At 48.7% G+C, this 22239-nt stretch overlaps 1 protein-coding gene, 1 non-coding gene and 1 pseudogene across 2 annotated transcripts; all 3 read right to left on the bottom strand.

Annotated features, from left to right (window-relative positions):
- trnas-uga (transfer RNA serine (anticodon UGA)) lies at positions 1 to 82 on the bottom strand. The gene has a single exon. It is a non-coding gene; the product is annotated as a tRNA-Ser (tRNA).
- Positions 83 to 18494: 18412 nt separating this feature from the next.
- On the bottom strand, positions 18495 to 18905 carry LOC144609386 (histone H3). Its single transcript, XM_078427849.1, has one exon. It carries the CDS (start codon positions 18903 to 18905, stop codon positions 18495 to 18497), a length of 411 nt encoding a protein of 136 aa, XP_078283975.1.
- A 1170-nt stretch (positions 18906 to 20075) lies between these two features.
- On the bottom strand, positions 20076 to 20807 carry LOC144609496 (uncharacterized; annotated as a pseudogene).
- Positions 20808 to 22239: the final 1432 nt, after the last annotated feature.

Raw genomic sequence — 22239 nt, 5'->3', positions numbered from 1 at the left:
CGCTGCGAGCAGGGTTCGAACCTGCGTGGGGAATCCCCATTGGATTTCAAGTCCAACGCCTTAACCACTCGGCCATCGCAGCTCTCTTGATATCATTTGCTGCACCGCGATTTAGAAAATAATAGCGCTGTGAGAAATCGTAATTGGTGCATATGTTGGTCTGGGTTTGAAATGTTGTCTCCTTTGTTGTTTGTACACGGATAAAACGGCAGACGATGCTAAGCAGCGTTCCAATTACACTTGAATAAATGGTTGATATTGCATTGTTTTCGCACGGTTAGCAAAGAAAACGTGTGGACACTGATTCGTTCCTGCCTTCTGTACAAATTAAAAAGAGGTTTCGTACGACCCAAATTTTGTCCATTCCCAGTTATTCTCCGTCATTAATATGTACAACGGCGCGCAGCCGAGTTGTTCAATTTTCCTTATTTTCTGCTATTGTAACACTTTCATATCTGAAGAAGGGTGTCGACCCGAAACGTCACCCATTCCTTCTCTTCAGAGATGCTGCCTGTCCCGCTGAGTTACTCCAGTTATTTGTGTCTATCTTCGGTTTAAACCAGCATCTGCAGTTCAATCTTACACACTTTTATATCTCTCTTCCTTTTGTATCAAAGTGGCCCGCAGCCGGATTTACCGATTCCACGGTATTTCATCCGCCTGATGGCTATTCAGTCGTCTCGGCATGTTCCTTCATTGTTCCCTAAATTACTCCATATGCGTGATTGTAAATGATTCGTTTTCCATTACTCCTGAGAAGTCCAAATGCCCAGCCAGTGGAGAAACGACACGTCACGTCACGGGGAACGACGAACGACACATCAGTCGTTCAGGTGAGCACTGATGAATGCTTCGATTTGAAGCTGTTCCCTCAGACGTTTAATTCACCCGATGCACAAATAGGACATGGCTCATTTGAGTGATATCACGTCACTTCACACAATGGGTAAAAGCAAACGTCCATCCGGTGGCATGCGTACGTTTAAATCCATTAATCCTGATAGGTATTATTCCCATGGTATCACCCTAAACACATCAAACCGCTTTCTATCAGAAACCGACGGCTGGTGTATGATGTCACCGAGATGAGTATAAACGAGGGACCTGTTGCAAATAAAGATCCTCGTGAGGTAACGGAAGTAATTGGAAAACGATACATTAACAATCATTGCAAAAGGACGCCGGTCTGGAATTATTACTTTCGTCTAAATATCATCGGAAGTGTTCTTTCAACAGAGAGGCAAGCGACCAGCTCTGCCGCTGAGCATCATCTAACAGGGCACGGTGACGTGTTCAGACTAATAATCAGATCAGCAGGTCCTCAGTTCTCGGGTGGGGTGGAAAAGTCCCGCGCTCCTTCGTGACGGATCATTTCTCACTCTGCTGCAGGTCTACATTCACTATACCTCCTCCCTCCATTCTGTCCAGACACACCGACGGTCCTTTCAGGTTAGGCAAAGGTTCACTTGCACCTCCTCCAAACTCATCTACTTTATCCATTGTTCAACATGTGGATTATCATACATCGGCGAGACGAAACGTAGACTGGGCGATCATTGAGCTGAACACCTTCGCTCGGTCCGCCTTTACCTACCTGATCTCCCGGATGCCAAACACTTTAATTCCCTTTCCCATTCTCACACTGACCTTTATACCCACGGCCTCCTCCCTTGTCAGTGAGGCTAATGGCCAATTGGAAGAACAGCATCTCATATCTCGCTTGGGAAGTTTACAGTCCAGTGGTATGAATGTTGATTTCCCTAACTTCATGTAACCCTTGCACTTCCTCTCTGTCCATCCCTCCCCTACTCAAGTCGCACCAAATTCACGTTCTCGCCCAGCAAACAGCCGACAATGGCCTGTTTCCTTTACATAACCATATAACAATTACAGCACGGAAACAGGCCCGTTCGGCCCTACCAGTCCACACCGACCACTTTCTCTGACCTAGTCTCATCTACCTACTCTCACACCATAACCCTCCAATCCCCTCCCATCCATATACCTATCCAATTTACTCTTAAATAATAAAATCGAGCCTGCCTCCACCACTTCCACCGGAAGCTCATTCCACACAGCCACCACCCTCTGAGTAAAGAAGTTGCCCCTCATGTTACCCCTAAACGTTTGTCCCTTAACTCTGAAGTTATGTCCCCTTGTTGGAATCTTCCCCACTCTCAAAGGGAAAAGCCTACCCACGTCAACTCTGTCCGTCCCTCTTAAAATTTTAAGTCCCCCCTCAACCTTCTACGCTCCAAAGAATAAAGACCCAACCTGTTCAACCTCTCTCTGTAGCTTAAGTGCTGAAACCCAGGCAACATTCCAGTAAATCTCCTCTGTACCCTCTCCATTTTGTCGACATCCTTCCTATAATTTGGCGACCAGAACTGCACACCATACTCCAGATTCGGCCTCACCAATGCCCTGTACAATTTCAACATTACATCCCAACTTCTATATTCGATGCTCTGATTTATAAAGCCAAGCATACCAAACGTCTTCTTCACCACCCTATCCACATAAGATTCCACCTTCAGGGAACAATGCACAGTTATTCCCAGATCCCTCGGTTCCACTGCATTCCTCAATTCCCTACCATTTACCCTGTACGTCTTATTTTGGTTTGTCCTACCAAAATGCAGCACCTCACACTTATCAGCATTAAACTCCATCTGCCATCGTTCAGCCCACCCTTCCAAAAGTCCCAAGTCTCTCTGTAGACTTTGAAAATCTACTTCATTATTAACTACACCACCTATCTTAGTATCATCTGCATACTTACTAATCTAATTTGCCACACCATCATCCAGATCATTAATGTAAATGACAAACAACAGTGGACCCAGCACAGATCCTTGGGGTACTCCACTAGACACTGGCCTCCAACCTGACATACAGTTGTCAACCATTACCCTCTGGCATCTCCCATTCAGCCATTGTTGAATCCATCTTGCAACTTATCGTCATTACGTTTCCTTTATCGTCATTACGTTTCATTAATTTGTTCTATATCTCTCCACATCGCTGTCAGTATCTCTCGTTTCCCATTCCCCTGACTAGTCTGAAGCAGGGTCCAAACCCGAAACGTCACCCATTCCTTCTGTCCAGAGATACTGCCTCTCCCGCTAAGTTACTCCACCATTTTGTGTCTATCTTCGGTTTAAACTAGCATCTGCAATTCCTTCCTACATTTCCCACTTTCAACGAACTATGTACTTGCAGTCCTAGATCCTTCAACACTCCCCAGGGGGCTGCCATTCACTGTGAAGGGCCTGCGCTAGATTGACTTACCAAAATGCAACAGCTCGCACTTTCCCGCATTAAACTAAAATAATAATCCCGTAGCCCACTTGCCGAACTGATCAATATAATGCAGTAATTTTCTGGTAACCTTCCTCGTTAATTAAGATATCACCAAATCGTTTTTTTAAACGGCAGAGAGCGATGGACTCAGCACCGATGACTGAGCTACATCTATATTCACGGCCAGTGCGAAATACAACTTTCGACCGTTCACGATCGGATTAACTCCATGAAACCAATTCACTATCCACGAATTGTCTGCTTTTCCTTTCGCTCCAACCTCTTTCAGAGTACCAGCCTGTATCATCCGCTCAAGCAGAACGTTCCAGAGAGCATGGTGCCTCGATCGCTCTGTCACTGTTGCTGTTCGAAGCAAATAGTTTATGGAGGTTAAGATGCTTTTAAATTGTCATATAAATATCCATATAAATATACCCTTTTGGTCTCAGTTAGATATAGTTCCCGTGCAGGGAGAAGAGTAGTTTGTCTTGACTCTTTTTCTTCTCTCCTAAACCAGTACCAGTCTCCTTGACAAGGCTGATGTCTTTAGCCACTTTGCCGTTTGAGGTTCCTCCAGCTGCAGCTGCTCACTGACCGAGTGAGGAAACTATGGTTCCGTCCGGACAACCTCAGCACTGCCGGTGAGACGGAGCGCGACATAAATAGGGACAATATTGAGATGGTTACATTTATGGTGCAGGGACAACGTAGATGGGTTGCCACCCGGATAAGGAGTAAGCAGAGAGTGCGGGAATCCCCTGTGGCCATTTCCCTCTAAAACATGCATGCTCTTTGGAAACTGTTGGGCGATGACCTGTCAGCGACGAGTAGCATCAGCAGACAGTGGCACCATGCCAGGCCCTGAGACACAACATAGAAGGGCGAAGACCAACAGAGCAATACTGATAGGAGACTTGTTAGGGGGACGGCAGTAGGTTATGTGGCCGCAGACTGGGTGTCTGCACTCCCAGACAGCAGAATAGTGTGTTGCTTTTCTGATGCGAAGGAATCTCGGTGCGACTGCAGAACGTTTACGAGGGTCTGGAGGAGCGACTGCAGAACATTCTCACGGGTGAAGAGGAGAAGCAATAAGTCATTATGCACGTCATATGGAGTTAAACAAAACGTTTGTAAAGCAGAATCTCAACGGCAGTGATCTCCAGAGTATTCCCGAGACACGCGGTATTGGGTGTAATAATAGGAAGATAGGACAGATTATTGTTTTTGTCAGGCGTTGGATGTGGGAGCAGGGATTCAAATTGTTGGATCATTGGGATATCTTCTGGACCAAAGATGACCATTATAATAGGGTAGGGTTGCGCCTGAACTAGAGAGTACCAATATTCTTGCTAGTACTACTGAGGCGGCGTAAACTAGAGAGGCAGGAGGAAGGGAAGCGAAGTAGATGGTCAGCAAATGTAAGGGGTGATTGATAGGTGGAGGCAATGATCACTCATTCTCAAACTGGGAGAAATTACGCAATATGGTGAGGTAGATGGGGTGAAGTGTGTTTATTTTAACGCAAAGGTATATCGAGTGTAAAGCAGATGAACGTAAAGTCTGGATGAATGTTTGAAATGTATTCTTGTCCCTCCTACCCATGTTTGGCCGATATTCGTCTAAATCTTTCTAAGCCATGTACCTGCATCAATGTATTTTGAATGTTGTTACAGTACCTGCTGCAACTATGTCCCCTGGCAGCTCGCTCCAAATACATACCACCCTCTGTGTGAAAAGGTTGGCCCTCAGATTCCCACTGAATATTTCCACTCTCACCATGAACCTACATCCTCTGGTTCTCTAATACACTACTCTGGATGAAATACTCAGTGCATCTACCCTATGTATTCCTCTCATGATTTTATACCCTTTATCTGATCACCCCTCTTCCTGCTGCTCTCGAAAGTAAAATGCCCGAGCCTGCCCAACCTTTCTGTACAACTCAGACCCTTAACGTCCGGCAACATTCTCGTGAATCTTCTCTGCAATCTTCCCATCGTGACAATATCTTTGAAGACAAACTACGGAAAGATAGTAAAGCAACAGTGTTGGCGTTATGGGCAAATGTAACTTCCCCAATATTCAAGAGACCTGCTCAGTACAAAAGACCTGGAAGGGGTAGAATGTATTTATTTTATTTGGTGCATCCAAGAAAGTTTCCTGAAACAGTATCTGGATAGTACAACTAGAGGGGGGATCAGACTGGACCATGTACGGAGAAACAAATATGGCCAGATGACTGGTGTTTCAGTGGATAATATTGTCCGTACCGTCAGCACATACGTACTTTAAGATAGTCATGAGTAAGGATAAGTGTGGATCTTGGGGTAACGTATTGGGGTAAGCCATTATGAGCAGGAGCTAGCGAGAAACAAAATGAGAGAATATTATTAGGTAAAAGTCCACATGGGAGTTGATTAATCTCTAGTTATTCAGAATTCAGTTGCACTATAGTCCTGTAAGAAGGGAGGATAAGGAGGAAAGTTAACGGAACCTTAAATGACCAAGGACCATGCAAATTTGATTATAACGTCAAAGGTTGTCTATATCATATCATCATATCATATCATATCATCATATATATACAGCCGGAAACAGGCCTTTTCGGCCCACCAAGTCCGTGCCGCCCAGTGATCCCCGTACATTAACACTATCCTACACCCACTAGGGACAATTTTTACATTTACCCAGCCAATTAACCTACAAACCTGTACGTCTTTGGCAACATTCTAGTAAATCTCCTCTGTACCCTCTCCATTTTGTCGACATCCTTCCTATAATTTGGCGACCAGAACTGCACACCATACTCCAGATTCGGCCTCACCAATGCCCTTTACAATTTCAACATTGCATCCCAACTTCTATACTCGATGCTCTGATTTATAAAGCCAAGCATACCAAACGTCTTCTTCACCACCCTATCCACATGAGATTCCACCTTCAGGGAACAATGCACAGTTATTCCCAGATCCCTCTGTTCCACTGCATTCCTCAATTCCCTACCATTTACCCTGTGCGTCCTATTTTGATTTGTCCTACCAAAATGCAGCACCTCACACTTATCAGCATTAAACTCCATCTGCCATCTTTCAGCCCACCCTTCCAAAAGGCCCAAGTCTCTCTGTAGACTTTGAAAATCTACCTCACTATCAACTACTCCACCTATCTTAGTATCATCTGCATATTTACTTATCCAATTTGCCACACCATCATCCAGATCATTAATGTAAATGACAAACAACAGTGGACCCAACACAGATCCTTGGGGCACTCCACTAGACACTGGCCTCCAACCTGACATACAATTGTCAACCATTACCCTCTGGTATCTCCCATTCAGCCATTGCTGAATCCATCTTGCAACCTCACTATTAATACCCAACGATTTAACCTTCTTAATCAACCTTCCATGTGGAACCTTGTCAAATGCCTTACTGAAGTCCATATAGACAACATCCACAGCCTTGCCCTTATCAATTTCCCTGGTAACCTCTTCAAAAAATTCAAGAAGATTAGTCAAACATGACCTTCCAGGCACAAATCCATGTTGACTGTTTCTAATCAGGCCTTGATTATCCAAATAATTATATATATTGTCCCTAAGTATCTTTTCCATTAATTTTCCCACCACAGACGTCAAACTAATAGGTCTATAATTGCTAGGTTTACTTTTAGAACCTTTTTTTAAACAAAGGCACAACACGCGCAATGCGCCAATCTTCCGGCACCATCCCTGTTTCTAATGACGTTTGAAATATTTCCGTCATAGCCCCTGCTATTTCTGCACTAACTTCCCTCAATGTCCTAGGGAATATCCTATCAGGACCTGGAGACTTATCCACTTTTATATTCTTCAAAAGTGTCCGTACCTCCTCTTCTTTAATCCTCCTAATTTCCATCACTACTCTACTTGTTTCGCTTACCTCACATAATTCAATATCCTTCTCCTCGGTAAATACCGAAGAAAAGAAATTGTTTAATATCTCCCCCATTTCTTCCGGCTCAGCACATAGCTGTCCACTCTGACTCTCTAATGGACCAATTTTATCCCTCACTATCCTTTTGCTATTGACATATCTGTAGAACCCCTTGGGGTTTACTTTTACATTACTTGCCAAAGCAGCCTCATATCTTTTTTTCGCTTTTCTAATTTCCTTTTTAAGATTCCTTTTACATTCTTTATATTCCTCAAAAACCTCATTTACTCCCTGCCGCTTATATTTATTGTATATCTCCCTCTTTTTCCGAACCAAGTGTCCAATTTCCCTGGAAAACCACGGTTCTTTCAAATTATTATTCTTTCCTTTCCACCGAACAGGGACATAAAGACTCTATACTCTCAAAATTTCACCTTTAAATATCCTCCATTTCTCTATTATATCCTTTTCATAAAACAACAATTTCCATTTCACTCCTTTTAAATCCTTTCTCATCTCCTCAAAATTAGCCTTTCTCCAATCCAAAATCTCAACCCTTGGTCCAGATTTGACCTTCTCCATAATGATATTGAAACTAATGGCATTATGATCACTAGACCGAAAGTGCTCCTCAACACATACCTCCGTCACCTGACCCATCTCATTTCCTAACAGGAGGTCCAACACTGCCCCTTCTCTGGTAGGCACCTCTACGTATTGCTGCAAAAAACTATCCTGCACACATTTTACAAACTCCAAACCATCCAGCCCTTTAACAGAATGTGATTCCCAGTCTATATACGGAAAATTGAAATCACCCACAATCACCACTCTGTGCTTACTACTAATATCTGCTATCTCCTTACATATTTGCTCTTCCAATTCTCGTTCCCTATTTGGCGGTCTATAATACACCCCTATAAGTGTTGCTAAACCTTTCTCATTTCTGAGTTCCACCCAAACAGCCTCCTTAATCGAGCCTTCTAGTCTGTCCTGCCACAGCACTGCTGTGATATCCTCCCTGACAAGCAATGCAACACCCCCACCTCTTGCCCCTCCGATTCTATCACATCTGAAACAATGAAATCCTGGAATATTTAATTGCCAATCGCAACCCTCCTGCAACCATGTTTCACTGATCGCCACAACATCATACTTCCAGATGTCAATCCAGGCTCTAAGCTCATCCACCTTTCTTACAATGCTCCTAGCATTAAAATATACACATTTAAGGGACCCATCATTTCTTATTCTCAGTTTATTTCTTTTCCCTTCTTTCTCTCCTACATATTGGGTCTGAGTGTTTCCCTTTTCTGCCTCCTGCCTCACACACACAGCTGAACCGCAACGACCGACCCTTGTGCTGGTTCTCGATGACTGCTGGGCGACCTCAGGGCCCGAGCCTTATTCGGGGCTCCGCTGGGACCTCTTGGTGAACAGGTGAGGGGCAGGGACAGTGAGTCAGATTGGGGAAGCCATTGGTGAGTGTGAGGCCCGCTGAAGATCCTCTCGCTGTCTTTCTCTGTTGAACTCTGTGTTCCTCTGTCGCAGGTGCCCGTTTGTTGGTGACAACTACAAAACCCGCCTGGTCCCCGTGAGCGCCGCTTCCCACCTGCGCTTCCCAACGCACCATCAGCGGTTTGTAGTCAGCAGTTTCACTTTCAGGGACCGCGTTTCGGCCCGGGCTCTATGCGGAGAGGTGAGTTTCCGGCGGTTTTGCGCGGGCGCTCACTTGGCTGCGCTGCTTCCGCGAGTCTTTGGAACAGTGGGGCGGCCCCTGTTCCCCATTGACTGGAGAAGCATTGACCTTGGGCCGTGGCACTGACCATCCCACACTCTCCCTCTCCAGGTTTACTTCCACTGTAGCGCTGAGGTTTGCTTTCCCTCCCACCGTGAGAACTGCGCGGCTTCCTGCAGCCCCAGTAAGTACATCTGACGGCGGGAGGGGGTCGTTGATCAGGTTTCGTTGATTGCCCGCCCCTATTCCCCCTCAAGTGCAGTGAACGGCCGTAATTCGTCCGCTGCCCCCGGCTGTTCAGGGTTTAAACCGGTCCTCGGAGGAACTGCGATATTGCTAAATAGGAATGGGGCGGAAGCAGTGCGGGAACCTACTCCTTGACTGGTGGCTTTTGTTCGCGTACTGCAACTGCGTCGCCGATGCACAACGTGACCAGCGTGCGCGGTGGTTGAGGGAGTGTGAGCCCCGCGGTCAGTTGCCGGAGATACTGACAGCCTGGTTATGGGCGGTTAGGACGTTATTCGATGCAAGTAGTTACCCATGGCGGGCGGTGGAAAGACTAAGTTGACAGTTTTCGGGTAGAATTTACAGCCTCGCGTTTGTTCGTGGCGGGAGGTAACGTCGGTGAATGAACCAACATTCACAGCGCCCCAGACGTTGGACGGACGATCGGGTAAAGTTTTCTATCCGCGCTCGCTCCCTGTCGGGACCGACTGGCCGGCACTTGGAGTAGTTTATCGGGGATAAGGTCCAACTACGGCCCTAGGAGTGGCCGAATCTGGTGGTGGCCGGTGCTCGTGATATTGACTACGAGAGTGGTCCCAGATCTCAGCGTCTTCTGCAGCGTGGAGGTGCTGTGAAGCTGTTAATTTTAGACCTAACCGTCGTTCTGCCTCGGCTCTTCCCCCAACTGGAGAACCGACTGACCGTTGCACCGGCAACTGTGGTAAACTGTACACCCTCTTGTCTTATCCCATCCCCCAGAAAGTCGAAGAAGCGCAGAGGAGCGGGCTGGGATCTTGGTGACGGCCGCTGGTCCCATCATTCTCTTGGAAGACGAGGAGCGCTTGTCTGCTGGGATCCCCCAGCAGGAGGAAGGTAAAGGAGGTGGCTGTAACTGGCAAGGGCGCGAGTTCCTGGAGCCGCTCTAACCCTGTCTTGTTCCCACAGACGCTGCTGCTGATGTTCCGTCCCTTGTCCTTCCTGGAATTGCGGCCGGGACGGCGCTGCTCTCCGTGGCTCTATTGGTCGGCACTATGGCTCTATGGAAACGGGAGACTGGTGTGAGGGCGGGTTGTGTGAGCAGCTCCCTGGAACTGTAGGTGGCTGTTGGAGAATAAACTGCCGCTGTCACTGACCCCCGCTCGCGTTGCTTTTTTATTCGCAGCGCTTTGCTCCGCATTCCAGTGCGTTGTTGGTGATTATAGTCGATGGCATCAGCACCAAACTTTCGGCTCCGATTGCATCAGAATTCAATCGGTCGAACTCTGTTTCACTTGTCGGAGTGTGTCGGGCAATTGCCTGACTGAGGGTTACTCTTTGGTCGGGCCGTTTGATGGCGGCTCCACCTGAGATCGTGGAGATATTTGCTAAATTCCTTTGCGTTCTGTCATCTTAGTACACTGAGCATCGGCGACGGTCAGTGGACGGTTCTCCCGGCTTTCCCGACGGTCAAGAGTTTCGGGTCAATGACGGTAGTGGTTCACGTATGTGGTTAGAGAGCGAATAAAGTATAGAAATGGTATGTGGACTGGATTTAATATTCTGGATGCGCGGTTACTGGACTGTTCTAGCAAACAATGGGCTATGAAAAAAATTAGATTCCAGATTTGTTGCGCTCATTCTATCTCTGCTCCTGGGGCGAAGGTCTTCGTTACATTGGCCTTCAACATTCGAGGCAATGAGCATGGAATTTGGGACGTGGTTAGTTGTAGAAGACGTTGTTGATACCGAACTTGGAACATTCTGCACAGTTTGGGTTATTCAGTTCAGGAAAATAAGCAGTTGATTTTCAAATTGCAGAGATACATAAGAATATGGCCAGGACTCGAATGCCTGAGCTATTGGGTGAGGTTTGTCTAGCTAGCACTTTTCGCCTTTGAGGACAGGAACTTGAACTTTAAAGGTGTATAAAATCACGAAGCAAATAGCACACCACTAATTTCTATCCCGCTCTTAAATATACCTGGACCATCTCCCACATCTCCCACATCTCCCTACGGTTTCTGGATCTCACCATCTCCATCACAGGAGACAGACTAGTGACTGATATCTACTACAAGCTCACTGACTCCCACAGTTCTTCCCACCCGGTCTCCTGCAAAAAAAGTCTATCCCCTACTCCCAATTCCTCCGTCTAAGCCGCATGTGCGCCCAAGATGAGGTGTTTTTTTTCACTAGGAGATCAGAGATGTCCTCATTCTTTAGCAAACGGGGCTTCCCCTCCTCCATTACAGATGAGGCTCTCACTAGGGCCCCCTCTATATCCCGCAGCTCCGCGCTTGTTCCACCTAGCCCCCATTCATAACAAGGCAGAGTCCCCCTTGTCCTCACCTTCCACCCCATCAGCTAACGTCTCCAATAAAGTATCCTCCAACGTTTCCGTCACCTCCAACGGGAGTCCACTATTGGTTGGCCACATCTTCCCATCTCCTCCCCTTTCTGATTTCCGCAGAGACCGTTCCCTCCGTAACTCCCTGGTCCACTCGTCCCTTCCCACCCAAACCACCCCTTCCACAGACACTTTCCCCTGCAACCGCAGGAGATGTAACACCTGTCCCTTTACATTCCCCCTCGACTCCATCCAAGGACCTAAACAATCTCTCCATGTGAGGCAGAGGTTCACCTTCACCTCCTCCAACCTCATCTCTTGTATCCGTTGTTCCAGATGTCAACTTCTCTACATTGGCGAGACCAAATGCAGGCTCGGCGATCGTTTCGCTCAACACCTTCGCTCAGTCTGCCTTAACCAACCTGATATCCCGGTGGCTGAGCACTTCAATTATCTCTCTCATTCCCAGTCTGACCTTTCTGTCATGGGCTTTCTCCAGTGTCACAGTGAGGCCCACCGCAAATTGGATGAACAGCACCCCATATTTCGCTTGGGCAGCTTACAGCCCAGCGGTATGTACATTGACTACTCTAACTTTAGATAGTTCCTCTGTCCCTTTCTTCCCTCTCCATCCCAGTTCTCCCACTGTCTTCCTGTCTCCACCTATAATCCTTTCTTTGTCCCGTCCCCCTGACAACACTCTGAAGAAGGGTCTCGACACGAAATGTCACCCATTCTTTCTCTCCAGAGATGCTGCCTGACCCGCTGAGTAACTGCAGCATTTTGTGATACCTTCGATTTGTACCAGCATCTGCAGGTATTTTCCTAAGCAAATAGTTGAGGTTAACGCAGTCTCTTCATCTGCCTTTCCAAGTGTACAATAACAAACGTACATTTTGGTTCTCTAACGCGAAAGGTTGTTTAATTCCCCTCGTTAAATTGGGGTTGTACCGTGCCTGCATGCAAAGGGGGGGGGGAGTCTTGAGCTTGCCTCCTGCTGCATTGGATGTTTTGGATGGGAGTGAGGCGGAAACGACTAGCTACACTAGTCCCACCTGTGTGGGGTTGGTCTATATCATCCCTCCAAATCTATCCTACTCGTGTACCCGTCTAACAGCTTCTTAAACGTGGGGATAATCCTTGCCTCAACTACCTCCTCTGGCAGCTTGTTCCGTACACTCACAACGCTTTGTGTGAAAAAAGTTACGTCAGATTATTATTAGAACTTTTCCCCTTCACCTTAAACCTGTGTCCTCTGCTCCTCGATTCATCTACTCTGGGCAAGTGACTATGCAACAACCTCGTCTATTCCTCTTATGATTTGTACACCTCAATAAGATCACTGCTCATCCTCCTGCGCTCCAGAGAATAGAGTCTCAGCCTCTGATATTTTCCTATAACATGGTGCCCAAAACTGGACACAATATTCCAAATGCGGTCTCACCACGACTTACTCAACCGCAACATGACCTCCCAAAACTCTGACTGATGAAGCCCAGTGTTACAAATGCCTTTTTGACCACCTATGACAGGACTTTCCAGGAACCATGCACTGCACTGCTAGATGCCTCCCTCTGCTCCACAACACTCCCCAAAGCCCTACCATTTCCAGTGTATGTCTAGTTTTGGGCATTTTCACCCAGAAGAAAACCTCTGACTATTTAGCCTGCTTATACATCTCATAACATTAAATACTATTACATCTCTGATACACCGGAGAAAACATTCCACGTTTGTTCACCCTGTCCAAACAATGACTATCCTCTACACTTGGCAGTATTCTACCCCGCCATCTGTATGCAGGTCCAAGCTTTCAGAGATACGACACACAACAGAGGACCTAGCGCAAACCCTGCGGATCCCCACTTGTCTGATGTTCAGCCAGAATGACAGCTTTGTTCCACAGCCATCGATCTTCTATGAATATGGCAGTTCTAAATCCACACGACCAAAGCATCATGGTTTCTATGCCTCTTAATCTCATGCAGGGGAAAGTACCTGTGGAGGGGATGGTTTGGGTGGGAAGGGATGATTTAATAGAAACATAGAAACATAGAAAATAGGTGCAGGAGTAGGCCATTCGGCCCTTCGAGCCTGCACCGCCATTCAATATGATCATCCAGCTCAGTAGCCTGTACCTGCCTTCTCTCCATACCCCCTGGTCCCTTTAGCAAAAAGGGCCACATCTAACTCCCTCTTAACTGTCCGATTCTCCTCTATCCCATTGAGGACAATGTCAAAGGAACCAATGTGCTAAACTGCTAACAGGTTTATTCCTCACTCTGTGTCTTCCCCTTTGCTCTATCTATTGTACGAGTTTGAACTGATTGTCTCATTGTATGGTATAGAAACATAGAAACATAGAAAATAGGTGCAGGAGTAGGCCATTCGGCCCTTCGAGCCTGCACCGCCATTCAATATGATCATGGCTGATCATCCAGCTCAGTAACCTGTACCTGCCTTCTCTCCATACCCCCTGATCCCTTTAGCCACAAGGGCCACATCTAACTCCCTCTTAAATATAGCCAATGAACTGGCCTCAACTACCTTCTGTGGCAGAGAATTCCACAGACTCACCACTCTCTGTGTGAAGAAATGTTTTATCATCTCGGTCCTAAAAGACTTCCCCCTTATCCTTAAGCTGTGACCCCTGGTTCTGGACTCCCCCAACATTGGGAACAATCTTCCCGCATCTAGCCTCTCCAACCCCTTAAGAATTTTATATGTTTCTATAATCTGGGAGTTGCGCAAGGAACTGTCTCCTCCGAAAGGGGCGGAGATGCAAAGATGTGGTTAGTGGTGGGATCCGGTTGGAGGTGGCGAAAATGTCGGTGGATTATGTGCTGTTTGCGATGGCCGATGCTGCGAAAGGTAAGGACCAGGGGGACTCTGTCCCTGTTACGACTGGCGGGAAAGGGAGTCAAAACGCAGCTGCGGGATACTGAGAAGACAAGTGCGAGGGCGTCATCCATGTTGGAAGAGGGGAACCCCCGTTCACTAAAGAATCAGGACATTTCGCCTGTCCTGGCATCGGACACCACTTCTTGAGCGCAGATGCGACGTAAATGGAAAATTGTGAGCAGGCGACAGTCTCTGCAGGAGGCAGGGTGGGAAGGAGTGTCGGCTGGATAGCTGTGGGAGTCAGTAGATTTACACTGTGTGGGAAGGCGTGATTGAACCAAGAAGTAGCGTTTAGATTGGCCACCACCGAAAGTGGAAATACTATTATTTAGACTTGGAAAAAGTGTACAAGACTTGGAAAAAGTATGCAAGATTCTAGCACTTGCAGTTCCTTATGTTTCCTTCAATGTGCCTGCGGGATTGGGTGGGAGGACAGGCTCCGGAGCAACCCTTAAAAAAATCAGATCCCCAAATGAACCAGTTCCTGGATTTCCGACCGATATGTGTCTGTCGCCCCCGCCCCGGACCCATCACTCAGACTCTGGGGAAATTGAACTGGGGAAAGTCCCGGCTGAGCGTCGCTCGGTGTCGTCACCACAAGGCGCGTTCACGTCACATCGCCCCGCCCACTGATGGGTAGGGACTCACCATCAGCGGAGCCGGCCGTCCTCGGAGGCTGCGGGAGCGGCTGCGAGTCGCCTTAGGCTCGGGCTGCGAGGAGGCCGACATCGGGAGCTCCGGCAGCGGCAGCGTGTTCGCCCGCCCCGGATCGCGGGGCTTGGGTCGGCCCGCAGCGGACATTTCACCGTCCGGCTCGGCCTGAAATAGGCCGCGGGATTTTTCTTTGCTTGGCGGGGGCTTCAATGTCCGGAGCCATGACCGCCCGACGTGCAGCGGCAGCGGCGTGTACGCCCGCCCTGAATCGCGGGGCTTGGGTCGGCCCGCTGCGGACCTTTCATCGTCCGGCGCGGCCTGGAACGAGGCAACGACAACAGCCTGACCGCGGGAGAAGACGGCAGGGGAAGAGAAAAGACATTCTGGTCTTCCATCACAGTGAGGAGGTGACTGGAGGAGAATCACTGTGATGCATGTTTCTTTTTTTTGTGTTGGTTGGGGTTGTGTAATTTGCTTATTTTACTGCTTTTATTGTTGGACTGTGGGTGACTAAATTTCGTCCAAAAAACTTGTTTTTTGGATGACAAATAAAGATATCCTGAATCCTGAGTGTGAATTCATTCCATGGTGAGAGATTCAAGTCAAGTCAAGTCAAGTCAAATTTATTTGTCACATACACATACTCGATGTGCAGTGAAATGAAAGTGGCAATGACTGCGGGTTGTGCACAAAAATAATTACAGTTACAATAAATAAAGTTAATAAGTTACTAAACATAGCACCAAAAAGTGTCGACAAAAATTTAGTCTCTGGGGTTATCAAAGTTGACAGTCCTGATGGCCTGTGGGAAGAAGCTCCGTCTCATCCTCTCCGTTTTCACAGCGTGACAGCGGAGGCGTTTGCCTGACCGTAGCATCTGGAACAGTCCGTTACTGGGGTGGCAGGGGTCCCTCATGATCTTGCTTGCTCTGGATCTGCACCTCCTGATGTATAGGTCCTGCAGGGGGACGAGTGTAGTTCCCATGGTGCGTTCTGCCGAACGCACTACTCTCTGCAGGGCCATCCTGTCCTGGGCAGAGCTGTTCCCAAACCAGACTGTAATGTTGCCGGACAGGATGCTCTCTACAGCCCCAGAGTAGAAGCAATGAAGGATCCTCTGCGACACTCTGAATTTCCTCAGTTGTCTAAGGTGGTAAAGGCGCTGCTTAGCCTTACCCACCAGTGCGGCAATGTGCGTTGCCCACGTCAGATCCTCTGCGATGCGGACTCCCAAGTATTTGAAACTGCTCACCCTATCCACAATAGACCCATTTATCTCCAGTGGCGTGTACGTCCTTGGATGTTTAGCCCTTCTGAAGTCCACAATCAGCTCCTTTGTTTTAGTGACATTCAAGAGGAGGCTATTGTCCTGACACCAGAGTGCCAGATCAGCCACCTCCTCCCGGTAGGCCTTCTCATCGTTGTTGGAGATCCGGCCCACCACCACAGTGTCATCAGCAAACTTGATGATGGAGTTTGAGCTGAACCTGGCCCTACAGTCATGTGTGTACAGGGAGTACAATAGGGGGCTAAGGACGCAGCCCTGGGGGGATCCTATGTTCAGGGTGAGGGAGCTAGATGTGTGTTCCCCCATCCTGACCACTTGGGGCCTGGCAGTGAGAAAGTCCAGGACCCAGGCACACAGAGGGGTGCTAAGCCCCAGTTCCAGCAGCTTCTCAACCAGTCTGCTGGGGACTATTGTGTTGAATGCTGAACTAAAGTCAATGAACAGCATCCTCACATAGCCCCCCTGGCTGTCCAGATGAGAGAGAGCGGTGTGTAGAACCTGGGAGACCGCATCATCCGTGGACCTGTTCGGACGGTATGCGAACTGTAGTGGGTCCATGTTGCGAGGAAGGAGGGCGCAGATGTGCTTCTTGACTAGCCTCTCCAAGCATTTCATGACAACCGAGGTGAGGGCCACCGGTCGGTAGTCATTTAAACACGCTGGAGAGGCATTCTTTGGCACCGGTACAATGATGGATCTTTTGAAGCATGCAGGGACCACGGACTTTGCCAAGGAGAGGTTGAATATTGTGGTGAGCACTGGAGCAAGCTGAGTAGCACAAGACTTTAGTACTCGCCCAGATATACCATCTGGGCCTCCAGCTTTCCTCGTGTTCACACGCGTCAGAGCCCACCTCACCTCATGCTCGGACACCGAGAATGTGTGCACATCCCCGGCGGTGGATCCCCCTCCAGCCTCGCTAGCCAGCGCCCCTTCGGTGCTGTTTTTAGACGGCGAGCTGGTGGTGTTACCCGTCTCAAACCGTGCGTAAAAAGAGTTCAGGTCATCAGCTAAGGAGGAGCCGGCACTTCCGGTTGAGGGGGTGCTGGACCTGTAGCTAGTTATAGTCCGTAGCCCCTGCCAAAGGCGCCTGGTGTCCTGCTGCTCCATCTGTGACTCCATCTTGTCCCGGTCCCGCTTACTTACTATTTTAAACCGCAAACCTGTCGGAACAAACGAGGTTCACAGAACATGTTAGAGATCGCTCTTTGCATAAAGGGCATTAGACTATTGATGACCAATGGTCTAATGACTCACGGAGCAGCACTTAATGTTTGTTTCTCGAATAGCAAACAACTCACACGTTTAAAACACCAGCCTGCAGTCACAAAAAGTCAGTCACTTCACAATTAAAACAGCAGCAGCAGCAACAAACACTCCAACATCTTGTTCACATTAATCCAATCTGAAGGGATAGATCATTGAGAGAAGTGTATGAAGATTGAGACAAACTAACGGGGAAGCAGAGGGTGACGTTTCGGTTTCAGTGCAGTTGGCATGAATGCAGAGCGATACCTGGATTATACCGTGGTCTGGAAGGCTAATTTGATCAAATTAAACAGAATGAGAATCATCGTCTGAAAATGAAATATCGAACCAGTTGGAGCAATGAGGTGTCGAAATATCGGCACAACACTTTCAGCGAGACTGTGCGTGGCTCTGAACATAGCCGTTAGGATTTCCGTTGTGTGGGTGGGTCGTTACTTGGAGCTGGTGTATCTGGTCGCTGCCTTTGTCCCTCCAACCGGCCTCATCACTTTGTAGATGTAGATGCAGTAACTCAGTGACTGTGGAAGGGCTGATCAGCGACTGAGGTCCGCGCGGGGAAAGTGCGTAATAAAGGTGTTTGTTGTCCTTGAACCCAGAGCGCGAGAAAATGGGGCGCAGAGCGAACAGGGGCTGGTCTGTGCGCGGCGTGTACACAGCATTATGAGCAGCTTTGACGTTTACATCGTAACCAGTTACACTTGAATCACTGGACTCAAGACTCACTGGGCTCAGCAGCAGAGTCTGCGGCATCAATTCAGACTAAAACCCCGCGGAAATAACAGAACATTAAGACAAAGGCGCAGCACTTTCTTCTGCCGGGTTAGTGGCTCTTAAAAGAGCCGTTTGGTGTCCTTGGTCCGTTTGAGGTGGGGTTCAGGCGCGCTCCCCGCGGATGCGGCGGGCCAGCTGGATGTCTTTGGGCATGATGGTGACTCGCTTGGCGTGGATGGCGCACAGGTTGGTGTCCTCAAAGAGCCCCACCAGGTAAGCCTCGCTGGCCTCCTGCAGGGCCATGACGGCCGAGCTCTGGAAGCGCAGGTCTGTCTTGAAGTCCTGAGCGATCTCCCGCACCAGGCGCTGGAAGGGCAGTTTGCGGATGAGCAGCTCGGTGGATTTCTGGTAGCGCCGGATCTCCCTCAGAGCCACGGTGCCGGGCCTGTAGCGATGAGGCTTCTTCACTCCGCCCGTGGCTGGAGCGCTCTTCCGCGCCGCTTTGGTCGCCAGCTGTTTGCGAGGAGCTTTCCCTCCGGTCGATTTGCGCGCTGTCTGCTTGGTCCGGGCCATTCTCCTTCAACAGTCGGAGCTCAGCGTGAAATACAGGCACTGGGACCGGCTTTTAAAGCATTGGTGAAGCGCCGGCCCACAGCCTCTGAATGGCTGGAGCAGAGATGTCACTCACGGTGTCCCATGCCTGCGAGTGGCTGCAGGTCTGTCAGCACCAGGCGGCGGTTTCAGAAGGTCTGAGGCCGGGGGGGGGGGGGGGGGGGGGGTGGGGGGATAGAGATTTGTGACCGGCGGGTGGGGTGGGGGAAGCTCAGCCAACCAGAGAGCACGGACTGCACTATCATTAGTTGCGGGTTGAATTTCAAATTGCCCGCCAATTTCACAGCAGTCGGGAACTGACGGCCGTATTATTTATACAATTACAAATAATATTCCGTTTCTATCAACTTAATATCAAATCCACTTTAACTTTTGCTTTAAATCACCGAGTCCGAATATGCGGCGCGTACTTACAGACCGGATCGGGTTGCAGAGGATGTAGGAGAAAAACTGCAGATGTTGGTTTAAATCGAAGGTAGACACAAAATGATGGAGTAACTCAGCGGGTCAGTCAGCATCTCGGGAGAGAAGGAATGTGTGACGTTTAGGGCGAGACCCTTCTTCAGACTGAGGGAACGGTTTCGAGTCGACTCCTGTTGCTGCATTAATCATGTACATCGCAATCTGCATCCACTCTCACTCCTGGGTCACTGCTCCCTCTGTGGGTGGCTCTCTGAAGAGATACAATAGCGTCTGAAGAAGTGTCTCCACCTGAAACGTCGCCGATCCTTCCTCTCAAGAGAAGCTGCCTGTCCTGCTGAGTTACTCTAGGTTTTTATGGCTATCTTCGGCTCTTAGAAGAGCCTTTGTTTTGTGTTCGAATAAAGGGAATGGTTCAGCCTCCGAACAGAGCGCGGCCCTGGCGTTTCAGAGCGAACACATCCATGGCAGTGACTGTTTTGCGCTTGGCGTGCTGGTGTAGGTGACCGCATCCCTGATCACATAGAGAGGGTGGTGGGAGACAGCGAGTTAGGATGATGAACCCCCGGGTAATTGAAATGATTTCCGCCTCGCACTGAGCCTGGTCCCGGGACAGGGGACGTTTGAGTTTGGATCTGCTCTTTCCTGATTGAGTGGGTGGCTCTGAAAAGAGCCGTTGGGTTCAGGTCTTTACAGACAGCGCTTTTTATTTCACTTTTTGGTCGCTGCCTTCTTGGGTTTCGCCGATTTCGGCTTTGTCTGGCGTTTTGCCGGCTTCTTTGCTGCCCTTTTCACTGCGACCTTCTTGGGTTTTTTCGGCGATGCCTTCTTCGGTGATGATTTCTTCGCCGCCGTTTTTTTAGCCGCTGGTTTCTTGGTCACAACTTTCTTAGCGGTAGATTTCTTGGTGGTAGATTTTTTTGCCAGTGAGTTCTTGGTCTTGGTTTTCTTGGCCGTCGGTTTCTTGCTCATGGATGTCTTGGCTGCTGGAACCTTTGCTTTCTTTACCGATTTCACGGCGGCTTCTCCCTTACCGATCTTGAAGGAGCCCTTGTTCTGAACCAGGACACCGTTTGCTACTCTCCTCCTGATGCACCTCAGGATCACCTGGCGAAACTTGTCCACATCCACGCCGTCAGCGGCCAGACCTTTCTTTATCGCAACTAAAGACAGTCCATGGCGATCGTGGCAATCCGCCACAAGCTTGTCGACCCGGTCGCCCAGATTGGGACCGGCTGCCTTGCTCCGGGCGGCCGCCTTCTTCTTGGGAGCCTTGGTTTTAGCGGCGGGGACGGCTGGAGGAGCCTCTTCGGCGGCTGCGGTCTAGGTCATGTCGGCGACTCTGCACAAGCTCTCTCTGACACTCAAGACTGAGTGAGAAATGAAGCGAGTGGCGGCGGCACAGAGCAACTTAAAGGCAGCGAGCGGACGGGGCGGAGACATCCTGCTGTCAGCTCCCGGCCCCTCCGCCTCGCTGTGTTTCTCTGTCTTCAAAAACCCTCCAATTCCAATTAAAATCGGACACCTCGGAGACACAGACTGACCTCGGTACATCTCTGAGACCGGAATGTTTATTGTAGAGTAAGTCTGATACGAATTAAAGGCAGCGCTTTCCATTTAAACCCGTTTCACTGATGCACTGAGCACGTTCTCTGTCTCGATCGCTGACATGTTCGCTGCTTTTCGGCACAAATATCGATAAACTTTGCGGTTAAGTCCCACTTCAGAACTGAGCTGGGAAGTGGGGCGAACCCGTGCCACTGATATTTTTACATTTTTCACCAGAGCGGCTGGGAAATCCGGCAAAGTGTTCGGACCCACAAACACAGTGACATCAATCTGAGCCGCCCACCCCTTTAACACACTCTCTGACACAATGTTCACATCTACACATTCACAGCTCGGACAGCCAGCCCGTTGCACAGTTCCCAGGGTGGGATAACCTCTGTCCTGTGGATTCTCGGGGGTTGCGTGTAGTTTCCCAGCTCAGTAACTGTTAAACTCGCTGACGCCTCCGCTCATCAGAGTCTCTGATCCCTGGATTCGGATTCGTCTCGTCTCTTTCTTGCATGAGCGGCCCTGTATTTTTAAACAGTCCAACACCTGACACAGACTCAAGTTGTGGTATCAACAGCTCACTGTATGTCTGAAATATAATTTATATACTTGTTATTTTTACCGGATAGTATTATGGTCACTGACTCCCCACTGACACTTCAGTCACTTGCTCTACCTGATTTCCCAATAGGAGGCTCAGTATCGCCTCCTCTCTGTCAGGTCCTTCCACATATTGTTTGAGAAATCTTTCCTGGTCGCATTTAACAAATTCCTCCCCTTCCATAGCCTCGAATATGTGGCAGTCCCAGTCAACATGACGGAAGTTGAAATCACCTACCAGTATGATCCTGTTACACTTACAGGCTTCTGCAACCCCCCCTCCCTTACATCAGGTAACCTGTAAAATCCACTAATTCACATTCTATCTGCTCCAGCCGAGGTGTGGAGCAAGCAGCCAACTAGGATGCATCACCCATGGTCAGCCATGACCGAGGGGGGCTAAGAAAGAAGAAGTGGAAAAAGTCATTCTATCTGCGTCTGCATTCGAGACCCTAAGATCTCTGTGAACCTCAGGCCGTTGTCATCTCGGTATTTGGAGTTGGTTTATTATTGTCACGTAGCAGTATACTGTGAAAACGTTTATTTTGCATGTCAGGCAGGCAAATCGTACACTCACACAATACATGAGAGCAAAAAGGAAACAAAGTGCAAGGGGTCACGAGGTGGATTGGAAGATTGGAAACATATGAAAGGTCTGTTCAAGAGTCTGCTAACAGCGGGCAAATAGCTAATCTTGAATCTGGTGACACGTGCTTTC

Source organism: Rhinoraja longicauda, chromosome 34 (genome assembly GCF_053455715.1).
Source record: "Rhinoraja longicauda isolate Sanriku21f chromosome 34, sRhiLon1.1, whole genome shotgun sequence".
NCBI classification, from domain to species: Eukaryota; Metazoa; Chordata; class Chondrichthyes; order Rajiformes; family Arhynchobatidae; genus Rhinoraja; species Rhinoraja longicauda.
This window is presented reverse-complemented; position numbering and strand designations above follow the sequence as displayed.

Excerpts from the sequence above, each read along its gene's own strand:
- LOC144609386 (XM_078427849.1), bottom strand. The coding sequence starts at position 18,905 with ATGGCCCGGACCAAGCAGACAGCGCGCAAATCGACCGGAGGGAAAGCT.